The 14509-nt window shown below is 45.8% G+C and overlaps 1 protein-coding gene across 1 annotated transcript in view; it reads right to left on the bottom strand.

The window, feature by feature from the left end:
• The window catches only part of GTF2E1 (general transcription factor IIE subunit 1), a 38511-nt gene extending 28743 nt beyond the window's left edge, over positions 1-9768 (bottom strand). The window contains exons 1-2 of the mRNA XM_078618443.1: positions 9642-9768; positions 7221-7670 (exon numbers count right to left, since the gene is read on the bottom strand). Coding sequence (XP_078474569.1) covers positions 7221-7668 — 448 coding nt within the window. The 5' untranslated portion in view covers positions 7669-7670; positions 9642-9768. The remainder of the gene's footprint in view (positions 1-7220; positions 7671-9641) is intronic.
• Positions 9769-14509: the final 4741 nt, after the last annotated feature.

Consider the following 14509-nt stretch of genomic DNA (forward strand, 5'->3'; position numbering starts at 1 on the left):
CAAGACCGCCGAGACACCTTTACCAAGTAGTGCCGACACTGCGTCACCGACAGTGGTGCGCGGCGCGTGACAGCCGGGGGCCACGCAGAGCAGAGGCGGAGATGAGAGACGCTCCAAACAGGAAACAGGAAGAAGCACACTGACAAAAGGAGATGCGTGAACAGAGCGAGCGCAGATGGGAGTGAGATGGGACACGGCTCCCTGAGAGAGGGGAGGGGATCCGTGTCCCTCTCTTTCTAAGGGGGGGGGCAGGAAGGCCCTCACTTCTGTTACGGGGCCATCCGGACACGCGATCATCCTCGTAGTCCAGGAGCAACCCGGAGCGCACCGTTCCGGGCTGAGCTACCAAGGAGGCGTCGCGTGCTCGCCAACTTCAATCTGGATAGTTGGGGTGCAGCTCATAACGAGATCTGGCTTGCTAGAGACACCTCTACACGGGGGTCCTTTGCCATGTCGCGACCACCATCACCGCCGCCGCCACCACCACGCACCATCGCTACCACCACGCACCTCCAATAAGCACAGTTGGCTACATACGGTGCAAAAGAAGTTCAACGTACAGACATGCATACACCGGTGGGGTGAAAGGAGCGGAAGGGACGCAGCGCAGATGGTCACCGAGCGAGAGGAACAGGGCATACTAATGACTCGTAACCGAGGCATTTTCCATTCTGCAGAAATGTCAAAAGTGACATCCGGTGCATCCACTGTGCAAATAGAATCCAAGCACAGCATTGGGCCAACTTCTTTTTTTCCCCGCTTGTCGCAGGCCGAGTCACATTATTAAATCATAATATTTTAATCAATAGAATTGTGCGCGTGAATTATGCGCCAAATACAAATGTGTAAAGCACGATTGCAGAGCATTACGCTTTGCGAACATCAATGTAGCACAGGAAGTCAGGTATGCAGGTGCGTGTTCCTTCATTAACTTTCTGGGTGCACATTCATAAAATCGACGAGGTTAATTTTTTTTCCCGTATTTATGGAACATTGTGACCTGCTACTTCCCATCCTCCTGGGCTGCTGTCGTGGAGAAATCCGTTCACGATTTCATACACCCAACGCGTCAACCATTTGCAGCGCCTCGCTTTACGGAGCCTCCAATCAGGTACTCTGTTGACTCCAGCACGTTCGGAATGCAGCTGCTAGGGTCCCGACCCAACTCCTCATTCGGAACGTATCGCCACCCTTTCCCTGCAACACTCCATTGGTTGCAAGATAAATTCCGCATTGAATTCACGGTCCTGAACGGCCTCGAAGCCCCCCTACGTACAAAAGCTGCTGCGCCGCTGCGTGCGAACAGCAACCCTTGCGCTCAGGCGGACAGGGACCTCTCCTCTGCATCTCTGGGATGAAGCTCCAAGTCCAAAGGCGATCGGGACTTCCGTGCCACCTGGACTGTGGAACTCTCTGACAAAGGCTGTCTGGAGAGTCTGGTTCGTTTGGGATATTCCATGTTCCTCCTGAAATCATTCCTCTTTCAGAAAGCATTTCCTGTTTTAACTTAGCCACTTCTTACCCCCCACTCCACCACCCGCCCTACCCGCATTGTCACTGATGTAAAGCGCCTTGAGATCGTATCATGAAAGGCGCTATACAAGCCGCAATCATTATTATTATCATCGACGTCTACTCAAGAAAAACACTGGATAGAATATCTCTCCCGCCTGGCAGGATTTGCAACAACTCTGCAGGCCCTTTAAAAGAAGACCACCGAAACAATTAGTATCGCTGTGTTTTTCTCTAGCCACAGCGGGGGAAAAAAACAAGGTCTTTGGGAAACCCATGGGGCAGCCTTTGGGTATTCGGCAGTCAATTGCAAGCCTACAGCGCCAACCAATGGACCTCGACTGCCATGACGCGGCACGCCACGGTCGCAAAGCCTCCTGGGTGCGGCGCCTCCCTCTTAACGGGTGGTCGTCATCAGCGTTAATTTTGTGATGGTAATTCGCGACGACTATACTTCATTTGTCAATTTGGTGCAATTTTGTTTTATTTTTAGGCACAGCAGAAAAATCGGAAAGCCTGGCGATGACTACGACTGCCCACCAAAGGCTTCAACCTGACTCACGGTGACCAGATGACGTTAACCGCAGCAGCCTGAATGAAGAGGCAGATCAAGATCAGTTAGTAAGCTATTAGAGACCTCAGTGCAGAGGGATACCAAAAAAATGCTAATTGGCTGTATGTGTACATGAAAAGATATGCCGACTAAAAGACTAAAAGACCACACGTTTGTTGTCAACTAGACCGAATACAATTCTGAGTCGTTCAACGCTGGTCGTAATGTGACGGCCGATTAAAGGTGGTTTCCCAGCCACACGAGTTTTGGGAAAGCACTCGTGTCTGGTTTGCACAACTGAGCAAGTGGTGGAAACTCCTCAATCCTTATTGCAGAGGCAAGTTATTCCATAGGACCACCACTGTGGGCTTTCTGAAAAAAGTGGCAGTGTTTTAAGTTAGGCTTGTGGGTTCGAAAAGCTGAGTCAACCTACCAACCTGATCCAGGATTTTAACTCACAAGCCCTACAATGCAACCAGCGCACACCACTTGAGCCACCGAATTATGTGGCAGTGTGAACCCAATTAGTGGGAGGAATATATAATCAGACGTGTATCTTGTTTCGCCACATCGCTCAATGCTTTCTCAAGTCTGTACGACGTGGTGCATTTAGACACTATATAAATCCAAACTCTACTCTGTTGTCTTCGAGGGGCAAATACTACAAACTATGTATACTGCGTAGGTGTACTCGCATGTAATATGCGTAATAGTGTTCAATTATATAATAAGTGCCATCTCCATTTTACGGGTCATGTTTAGCAATTGACAATTACATGCTGTGACCATTAAGTAGATTACTGGGTATATCATTGGGCTTATTATTTGTGGAACAAATAGTAATTGGCACGTTTGTATTTTCAACCAATATCCAATGGGGCCAATTGGCCTGGTTCATTTAAGGCTTAGCAAAGAACAAAGTTTATAAAACATAAGACGTATTAAAAAACACACTAAAGTGTGTAAGAAGCACACGTCATTGCATAAATGCAAAAAAAATCCCCATCAATTCCTGATCCGTGTTGTTGTTGTGGTCAAAATACATTTTAAGCAAATTTCATCAACAGCGGAATGTATACAGCGACAAATAAATGTGGACAGTTATTTGTCGCTTAAGTAGTTCTCATCAACACAGAATAATACCACTGCTTGTTTGAAACTTCGCAGATTTTACACAAGACATCTGGATTTTATAGTGGCATATTCAAAGGGGGCACCTCTGAAAATGCCACCATGAGTGTTGGTCAATGAACCTAGTGGCAGCCTGCCTTCACGGGATGCAAAGCAAACCTAATTTAAGAGCGTGCAAATAAGGTGAGTTATTTCAGTTAAATGCACAGAAACCATGTGCTATAGGATGCACAGGCTATCTAAAAACGTATCAGTAAATATTACACATTTTTTTATTCGACAACAGTTTGTGACTAACATGCCTATCAATCAGGACACAATATTGTTCGTATGACGCCAAAGAAAATGAATAGCGCATGAAAGCGGATGAATAGCTGGTTCTCTCGACAATACAAGTTTGCTTTATGTTATTTGCGTGACTGGAAATGGAAATTTGCAATGTTTTCTATAGCAAAACTGAACTGACATGCAGAGGAAAATAATTTATCAGAAACAATGTGTGACACGAGCTGAAATTCCGGTGTGACGCAACTCACTTTTGCGCAACTTACGTTACGATTTTTCTCACTTGCAGGAGGTGCCAATTTAAGCGGACCATAAAACAAAGACCTAAAACACTATGAGTGACACCGAAGTGGGAGAGCTAACGGTGAGTGGGGAATATTAATGAAGTGCTTTTATAACATGAAAGCAAGAAGAGCAAATAACATCAGAGCTTCCCCCGAGGGCCGAGAAGAATAGAATACCACCCATATCCTTAGAGCACCCGCAGCAACAAAAGCCACAAACGTCGATAACAGGATGCAAAATGCGGCATACTTCACTGTAAAATTTACCCTATAAGCCCCGCAGAGATGCACACTTTACGTATAATCCGCGCAAATGCTTATCGCGCTTCAACACAACAATTATAAATCGTGAAACTACGCCAGGTTTGACTTGAAACACAAGACGTGACCACAAACAATAATATGAACTAAATTCATAAAACAGCCCTACTCTGCTTTCGATCGGTGACTGGCTTTTTTCCCGTGCAGCTCCTTAGACTATGGATTTATCTCCCACCATAAATTCTATCCAACAAGTCTCTCGGCTTATTCAAATCCCAACCTTAGGATACATCTATTCTTAAAAGCCTTTTCACTTCCTGAACATTTTTAGTTCATCTTGCCTTAAAGCTTTCGTGATTGCAGGAATTCATATTCTTTGAGTCTTTCGGTAAAGCTTTACCGAAAGACCAAAAGAATATTTTTAAATTGTATTTGAAAAAGTGGTCTTATCACTCACCTTTGTGCTTTTATTAGGTTCTGACTGGGTTTTTTTTTCTTCAAATGTTATTTTCAGTTTTTAGCTCTCTACATCTTCTTCCGACATCTGGGTTAAAGGTGCTTTAGAAGTGTAAATTATGTTTAAAATATGATTTATTCATGGGCCCCTGTGAAATCAAAGGCTTGGCTTCTTCCAGTCATACGATCTGGAGAGCATTGTTAATCCTCTTCAATATCAACACGTTCTTTTAAATCAGCACAACCGAGAAACTAGATTACAGAACCTTTTCCTACACTCGCTTCAAGGAATTTGCAGTGCCTGTGTTTGTACACAAAAGCAAGTGCTCAAAGCGAGTATTTGCGAAGCTCAAAATCGCAATGTGTTTACCAACCCAGCTCAGCACAAATACCCACCATAGATATAAACACATTGATTAGTTAACAACCGACCGCTCACAATTTAAAGTATACTCATGGCTAAATGTTTCCAATGCAATTACTTCATACGAGGTGGGTAATGATTTTCACCTCTTCCCGATGGGGTGAATTGTTAAGAATTTGCGGTCACAATTCGAGTCGAGAACTGAATATTTGTATTTCATTAATTATTACTCTACACTTGTGCCCCACACTTGTATTGTCCATCTCGTTGGGTGTATTCGCCGAAGCATCACATTTTCAGATGTCCAGTAGGAATAATCCTTCTTTACGAAAACCATTGGAGCATTTATACCGAGCACAAGAATAGATTTTAATAAATAAATTCATGGCTCTAAACATCTACTACTATAATGAGCCAATAATGTCTGTGTGTCCCGCGCGTGACGTCACTCCACGTCGGCCAGCCCCCCTCATTAATAACCATGAGCAGGTGACGTCACTCCACATTATAAATCATGAACAGGTGACATCTTCCAAATGGACACCCACCTCTCCATTAATATTAATTAGCCAGTGACGTCACTCCACATGGGGGGGCAAGGCACCTCCTCCCCCCTCCTCAGCGTCAACTGACAACCCTCACTACAAAGGCAGAACCCTCACGTCACGCGATCTCCGTAACGCTGTTGAGACATAGAAGTAAAAAGGATGTCATGATGAACAAGAGATTATAACCTTTAAGTGAAATAAGTCTGTGTCACCGCGGCCTTACAAATTGCACACGAACTGATGCAATGAATATCACGTCGCGGTCTGCTTTTCGCTTGCAAGTTTCCAATTTATTGAAATACACCCATCCTTGGATGGGGAAAGGCTAGTTCCTAATATTTTCCTTTTGTAACCATGGGTTTCACACGCTGTCTTGCATTTAGAGATGTCCCCCCCCAGGCAAGTCTTAACAAGGCACAGACCATCTTAATCAGGTATTACCAAGTTATAAGGGTTACTCAATTGGCAACAAAACAGGTGTTAAGATGTTAAAACACCAAACTGAAACCTTTTACAAGGAATCATGTCTGCATTAACCACAATGCTTGTGGTCAGAATGCAAACAAAAAACATACTCTGATAATATATGCATTGTCTTTGAAACTGATTGGTCCACACCAGAGACAGCTTTCTTTTGAGCCTTGTCTCAAACGGTGTTAGACCAGAGGATGCCAAAAGGCGGTTTCAGTTTGGTGTTTTAACATCTTAACACCTGTTTTGTTGCTAGATAAAAATGGGAAAAACCTATTACCATATTTTGGTACTGGCAAAAGAGGTCCCATGATGGTTACTCAATTGTTTACTTTTAGTATGTGTTCACATCAATGTTTTTTTTCTGCTATTCACTGCACTGTAAAAAGAGTAAATAAATGTGCTTTTAGTTGTATTTCTTTACAATAGGAACACTTCCGTTACATCGCTTTTGTTTATACGTGTCATGTGCCAATGTCCAGTGAGTGGCAAGAAGCCAGCATTTACTCCTGGGGAAATTTATACTCGTCACGAACCCAGGTCAACACAACTCACTTGTACTCGTATTTGGGTTTTTTCGTCACAATAAGGACACAACAAAATCGTACGCACCACAAAAAGCCAGGTGTGTGGGTGTTAGGGAGCCATAGCATTTGTACGTGTTATAAACCCTGTTTATAAGCAAGCCTGAAATGAACCAGGGCAATCACCTACCAATGCAGATGGTGGGAAAACACAAACCATCAATTACCAATTATGCCACCAATAATTTGTGTTACATGTTTACAGGTTTTTTTGGAAACTCTTAATGGTACTATAGTTAAAGGCCTTGACTCACAACCTTAATGTGGCGAGTTCAAACTCCCAACTAACATTTGTCCTGGGAATAACATAAACATCAGTAGCACTTGGTGGGAAGTCATCATGCACGAACTTCCTGCTCTCCAAATTGTGTTATTTTGCTCGTAATGTTCTTCATGTCTTAACTTGATTGGCCTAACGTAAACATTCACATATAACCTTCATACATTGCGAATAATCCGAGCATCATAATGCAACGTGGTACTGTTACCGTGCACATCCAACATTTCTCCTGCACGGTATCCACGCCGCAGCCTGTGCCCCTCCTAATGAGGCTTTTGCACCCCCACAGATTCAGAACCACTGGTGTACATTGCGTTCGAAATAGTTGCACGGCCTGCACACACTCGACAGCTACGCCGCCACGTTCCGACGCCGGGTTTTTTGTCCAGACAGGATCGGCAAACGACACCATAGTAGAGAATATGGGGAGAATATGGGGAAAACAAGGTGAAAGCGCAAGGTGGAGGGGGGGATGGTGATGGCACACGTACCACTAGCGATGTCATACAGCTGGTTGGCCTCCAAGTCGGTGAAGGTCTTGCTGCAGTCGGGGCATCGGAAGGAGGCCCGGTTTGTGGAGTCTCGCTCGTCGGTCTCGAGCTTACGCCGCATGTGGTCGAGCTTGTACTTGACGACGTTGACGAGCAGGCGGTAGTTAATGAAGTAGTAGTTGTGGCGCGTCGACTTGCCATCGGGCGCCGTCTCCATGCACATGCGGCACTTGATGAACTTGTCGGCCTTGAGCGTGTTGAGCACGGAGCGCAACTGCTTGCGGTCAAACTTGAGCAGCTCCTGGATGTCCTCCTCGCGCACGCACGGGTTGCGGATGAGCACGTCGAGCGCCAGCGCATACTCCGAGCCGTAGAAGCCGCGCACGATGAACTTGGCGAGGCGCTTCAGCGAGGCCGGCACCTCCGTCAGGACCTCCGGCTCTGTCATGGCTGGAGATGCGGGCAAAGGCAAAGAATCCCCCGTATAGCCTTAACAGACTGTTAGGGCAAGTGCACGCAAGCGCGCACACACACACACAAAGGTATTTGCATACAAAGGCAAGCACAAGATTTCAGAGCAGCCTAAATTAAATCCTGTTTGTAATTGCGGGCCACAGCCAACTTCAGTGGCGAGTGATATTCAAATCAGTCGTCTTGTTTGCAGTGCTGGGCAACCCCTTAAGCAGAGCCGCACCAATGAGTGTGGCAACAATACGGTCAAACAACCCCTGTGACTGACAAGAGCGGGGAAGCCTACGTCCAGAAATGCATTGACGAAAGGCTGTACATTAAACAGAATACTCTTTGGTTCTTTCGGTAAAGTCACATAGGTATAAAGAATAAAAAATAATATGTCACGATGATTCGATCGCAACACAAGTGGTCGTCCTCAGGCGGAAAAAATAATCCAGCAGTGGAACTGCTGAACAAGGAAGAAACACAGCGAGACAGCTGTTAAGACGTCATATATGTGGCAAAGGGCAAGCAGGCCGGGTCCGAGCTGAAAAGAAATTCCATTCCCGCACGCAAGCACGTCAGTTGTGTTAATGTTATCATTCCCAGGACAAATGTTAGTCGTATCGCTATCGCCATCGTAAGATCTAATTATCGTAAGTCGGGCCATCGTAACTCGGGGACTACCTGTATATGTTTGTGTTTCTCCCTTGTGATGGAAATGAAGAACGTTGGCATTTTTAAGGGCACGGGGTGACCAATAAGGTCTGAATTGGTCTGTAACACTGGTCTAGAGCCAAAATGCTTCCGAAATAAATGTAGTCCAACTTTACTAATTCTGGGTCACTGAGAATGAAAATAATGTTCAAAATTGTTGATTGGCTCCAGTTTGCAAGATATGCTACTGGGTCAGTATATACGACCCTTGACTTATTATTATAAGGCAGGCACTGATAAGGGGTTGCTGACAGGTCTGCATTTACTTCCGTTATTTGGAGGTGGCCTTGGCTGACCCTGTGAGAGTTCACCATGTGCTGTGGTACAATGTCCAACGCTGTGCCGGAAGTCAGCATATGCTCGTTCAGCCAATATTCTGCTGACCTGCGTGGCGTGACGGTGGCGATGTTAACTACCTCGCACGGTATACAGGAGGTCGTGGGTTCAATACCGACACTGACGCCTGCTGTATATTTGGAGTTTGCGTGTCTCTCTCTCATCATCATCACGGTGGCTAGATGTTAACTCCCTCGCCTGGTATGCAGAAGATCGTGGGTTCAATACCGACACTGACGCCTGCTGTATATTTGGAGTTTGCATGTCTCTCCCACTCCCCCGTGATAGCGTGGATTTTTCTCGGGGTCCTCCGGTTTTTCCCCTCCACATTTAGATTCAACATGACGCGTTTAGACTCTTTGGTCACGATTACATTTGCACGTGATGATGATAAGCCACTTCCTTGAGCTATCACTTGTGATAACCAGGTCGCTTCTGACAACAACAACAACAAAATATCTTTATTTCAGTGGGCTTTTACCTGGTATAATATAAAATAGTTTAATCGTTTGGTCGACTTGATGAGGTCTGGGTGCATCCGCCGTTGCAAATGCAAATCTCCACCACGCCTGGCAAACGCATCTCTCCCCCTCCACAGCACGTCGCGGGGAGAAGCGGCGAGAAACATTCCGCAGACACGTGTCGTGGCGCTGCGTGGAGTGTACAACATCGGCGGTTTCAACGACAACAAAAGAAACCGCGTGAAATGAAACCTCTCAAACGCGACAACTTAAACCACGCACGGGCCAAGCGATACCCATTGAGGCCTAGACAAAGCACCACAACCAGTCGAGCCAAAACCGACGGGTGCATTAAGCGCACACTCCCACCCCTCCCCTCACTCTCCCGCATTCGATTGAACGGTCGACCTCGCCGAGGCGTTAAGCACAACCACACGCACAAAATGAGACTTACCGCGATGATAGAGGGCGCTTTGAAGACAACTCCCTCGGCTAGGTGATAGCGACGACACCCGTTTGGCTTGGACCGTAACCAGCGCCTGCGGTCCCTGGGGGAGGGGGCGGGGCCTTCGTGCGGACGGGGGGAGGGGAGGTGGTGGGGGGAGGGGAGGTGGTGGGGGGAGGGGAGGTGGTGGGGGGAGGGGAGGTGGTGGGGGGAGGGGAGGTGGTGGGGGGAGGGGAGGTGGTGGGGGGACCGCGGCGATTTGACGCTGTTTCTGCAGAACAAAACGCACGTGCTCTTTTGGTTATTTCGGTAGTCACGTGGGTATAAAATGAAATAAAGCACGACGTTTCGGGCGCAACACAAGCATCCGTCATCAGGTGGGAAAGCGGACGCTTGTGTTGCGCCCGAAACGTCGTGATTTATTTTATTTTTCTATACCGACGGGACTTTACCGAAAGAACCACAAAGAGTATGGATTCCTGCCGTCACGAAAGCTTCAAATCAAGATTAAAAACGCTCGTGCCGATTCCAGCTGACTTGTGAGCCCGCGATTTATAGCTGAATTATCCCCGCTACGATAGAGATATAGATATGATGTTATCGCACACACACAGATGAAATATGGGTTTATTTACCCAAAGAAACCAATGTGTATCCGTGTGTGTCTTACCTGTATCCCACCTGTATGTGTTTGAGTGATATGTTAAACTTTAGATTTGAAGCTTTCGTGACTGCAAGGATTCATATTCTTAGGTTTTTTCGGTGCTGTGACGGTCCCACCTGAAGACGGAAGCTTGTGTTGCCTCTGAAACGTCGTGATTTTTATTTTTATTTTACTTTTATTCATTTAAATTTTTTACCTACGTGACTTTACCGAAAAAACCTAAGAATATGATATGTTAAACCTTTCTTGTACATTGCAGTACTGTCGTGTGTGTGTATTTTGTTGCGTGACTGTTGTTTGTAACGTTCCAAACCCCGTTCTTCGACTGGACCATCTGTGAAAAAGAGCTTCATAGCTCATCGGATTCCTCCTGCAGTATCAATGAAGATTACGGATCTGCATCTCTCTTCTTTCAGCTCACTGGCAACCTCTCGTTCCCTAAATGTAATGATTCACTGCATAAACTGATATATATTTGTTATGTGTGTATATATATGGCATGCGTTGTGTTGGCTTATATAGACGTGTGTCAAACGACAACCTCGGATGTTCGGTGAAGTAATGTAAACAATTTAAAATATAATGGCATAACATCGCAAAGAGTTAAGTATACTGTGTGTATGTGGCACGTAGCTATTTGTTAATGTTTGGTAACTATGGTCTGGACACGGCTGCCATACTTTGTAGTCATGCACTCAAGAGACACTAGGAGCAGGAGGCAATCTATTAATACTGGTAGGAACCTCCTGGTTACACCAGCCCACAGGGGATTATTGTGTCCGTCGTGCAGGGAGGGGCTGGGTGGGGAGGGGAGGGTGGTGAGGGGCTGGGTGGGGAGGGTGGGGAGGGGCTGGGTAGGGAGGGTGGGGGGTGGGGCTGGGTGGGGAGGGGCTGGTCACCCCGTGGTGCCCTTATAAAACTCAACGTTTAACCTACTCGCGCTGGCTTGTGCCCGCCCTCACAGTCGGCCATATTTGCGGAATACACCACGCCGCCGTTGACCCTGGCCATTGACCGAGCAACTCAACGTTCCTACCAGCTCCCTACGCAGGAATGTATTTACTCGCCGTTTGCCCGTCCAATGCCGGGTGTATTGCAGTAAATCTGAAACTTGCAAGCGAAAAACAGACCGCGACGTGGTTTTCATTGCATTGATGCGTGTGCAATTTGTAAGGGCGTGGTGACACAGACCTATTTCATTTTGCCAGTACCAAAATATGAAAATGGGTTTTCCACCTTTTTTCTGGCAACAACGCAGGAATCATGTCTGCATTACCCACAATACTTGTGGTCAGAATGCAAACAAAAAAAACACGCATTGTCTTTGAAACTGATTGGTCCACACCAGAGACAGCTTTCTTTTGAGCCTCGACTCAAATGGTGTTAGACCAGAGGAAGCCAAGTCTCAAAGCTGTCTCTGGTGTGGACCAATCAGTTTCAAAGACAATGCATATATTATCAAAGTTTTTTTTTATTATAGTAGGTATAGCCTTCACAGGTTACAAGAGGTAACCACAACTCTCAGTCAGGACAGCTGGCAGACTGCCTGACTGACGACGCCGAGATGGTGAAGACGCAGACGGTGACGAAGATTCCAGCAGAACGACGATGGGATCCCACTCCAGGCAACAGCCCCGAAACTTCGCTCGGAGTCGCCTTTTATCCTCCCAGCGTGGCCTGGCTCTGCCCTGGCCACGCCCTCTTTCTAGAACCTACTCACGTGCCCCCTCTATCACCTTTCCCCTACATCCCTCTCTCTGACGTATCACGTGACCTGCTGACAGTCAGGGCTGCTGCAACTGCAGATCCCCTTCTCTGCCAGCAACCAGCGCTATGCTACATAGTGACCCATTCCATGTCACTACACATGTTCCACTCATTGGCTTCCACATTCAGATAACCCCCTCCCCCTTCCCTCCCCCCTTAAACTTGTATTTAAGAGCTTGACTCTTGGAATTTTACCTCACTTGAGACAGTAAATCTAGCTGTGACGGTCCCACGTGATGACGGAGACTTGTGTTGCCTCCGAAACGTCGTGATTTATTATTTTATTTCTATTATTTCTATTTTTTATTTTTTACCTACATGACTTTACCGAAAAAAACCTAAGAGTATCAATTTTTTACGGTTTACTTTGTGACAGCCTACTTGCATCGTGATAAGTCTACAATCTCCCAGCTGAGAATTCCCATTACAAAGGTGCTGATAATGCTATGATGATGGTGATGTGAACTTATCTCTGGGCAATGATTTAAGCCTGGGGTTTTTTTGTTTCCCCCTTTAGCTTGTATGGTTTGAAGTTGAACGTGGCTACCAAAACGGACTGACTAAAAATATTTGGCAACTCGGAGGAAAAAAATCCACAATGTTACGCTTTTTGAACACCAGAAGGCAACAAACAACAAACAAATCCCAACATCGCATTATTGAGCACGTCTGGAATTGTTGCAATACTTGACAGAAACAAAAAACACAATTCTTGTGAAATGACCGCATGACAATCCAATTTTTATATGGTATCCTTATAGCATGTGGAACATAATGAACTCGTCATATCACAGATTGCTTTTATGTTCAGACATAGCAAGCTTAAATATGGCAGATGTATACTGCAGTCGGGATTTTAATCATTAGAACTACAGCTTATATAGTGCATTTCATAACACCTCAAGGAACTTGATATCACTATATGTACTGTATGTGTGTTGCCCTACATAGCCAGCCGTGCTAATGGGAGGTGCGGGGGAAGGACAACAAACTAAAAACAAAACACAGTTCTAAAGAAATGCGATTTTTTTTTTTACGCGGCGATTTAAAAGTGCGATCCGGTGGCTTCCTAACATCTGACGGAAGAGCGTTCCAGACGGCCGCAGGAGCGTATCTGAAAGCGGTGACCGCCTTTATTCGATGGTCAGCCAAAAGATCGCTGCGTGGGTGGGTTAAGAAGTGTCTAAGTACAAAATTATCAAATACCTCCTGAATGAGAAATGGTTTTTTTTTTAAGTGGGACTTGAAGATCCCAACTGAACCTGTCTCCCTGACGGAGAGTTCCACTTCCAGATGCCAAATCATCGAAGGCCCAGAAATCGCCCATGGCCTTGAGCTTGGTTCTGGGGTTGCAGTAGAGATCCAAGTAAAACACCTAAGAGTATAGATATCCAAGTCCACCGAACTCGCCGTTCTTGTTTGACGTCGCATGATCTCGAGTGATGATGGTGGCAGTCGTGGCTTTTCCTACGGCCGATGATGAGGACCATAACTCGGCAAATCTGAAAAAAAAAATGTTTAAACCGTTTCGAATGTAGTCCTCCAGAAATTACCACCCCGATGTTGATTGCTTTGTATTCATCGTGCAGATTTGGCCGAAACCTCTACTTCTTGCTGCGAGTCTTGTGCTAAACGTACAAACACATACGTCCCTCATCACCACCACCCTTTGCACCGAGTAATTCGACTCCTGCCCAGCAGTGTTGACGGTCGGCAACAGAAGAGAAAGGCAGGTTTGCATCAGAGAGGGAGCTGCAGGTTAAACTCTCTCCATTCACCAATGGGCGGAACGTACACTTAACTGTAATTGCGACAGAATTATACTTTTTTAATGTCCTTAAACATCTTGTAATTTGGATAGGGCGCCAGGCTCAAAATGTCGAGCGGCCAGCGACAAACAGCTCTCTCAATGCTATATAGACAGTCGTAAGGTTATATCGGGAGCTCGGGGAAAAGAGATGATGATGATGATCATGATGAAGAAGCAAATTCCCAAGGTGGAACAATTGTCTGGGCTCATCCTCGCATCCACCTATGGACTCACAGGGGTGGGCAACTTGCGGTCCAGGAGCCGCACGCGGCTATTTAAGTGGCTCCTTCGTGTACGTCTCGACTCCACCACGTGGCATTGCGCCTTTCGCAATATTCAGGGGTGGTTTCATTAGTTTGTTTTATATATATCTTCTAGATGTGAAGCTTTCGTGACTGCAAGGATTCATACTCTTAGGTTATTTCGGTAAAGTCACGTAGGTAAAAATAAGTAATAAAAATAAAAAAATAATAGAAATAATAATAGAAATACAATTATAAATCACGACGTTTCGTAGGCAACACAAGTCTCCGTCATCAGGTGGGACCGTCACAGCTAGATTTGCTGTATCTATATATATCTACCCCGATTTCAAAACAAAATGTCTCTTTCCTCGTGATTTTTAGTTTGCCGAGC

This window comes from Lampetra planeri, chromosome 57 (assembly GCF_965212315.1).
Source record: "Lampetra planeri chromosome 57, kcLamPlan1.2.h2, whole genome shotgun sequence".
Taxonomy (NCBI): domain Eukaryota; kingdom Metazoa; phylum Chordata; class Hyperoartia; order Petromyzontiformes; family Petromyzontidae; genus Lampetra; species Lampetra planeri.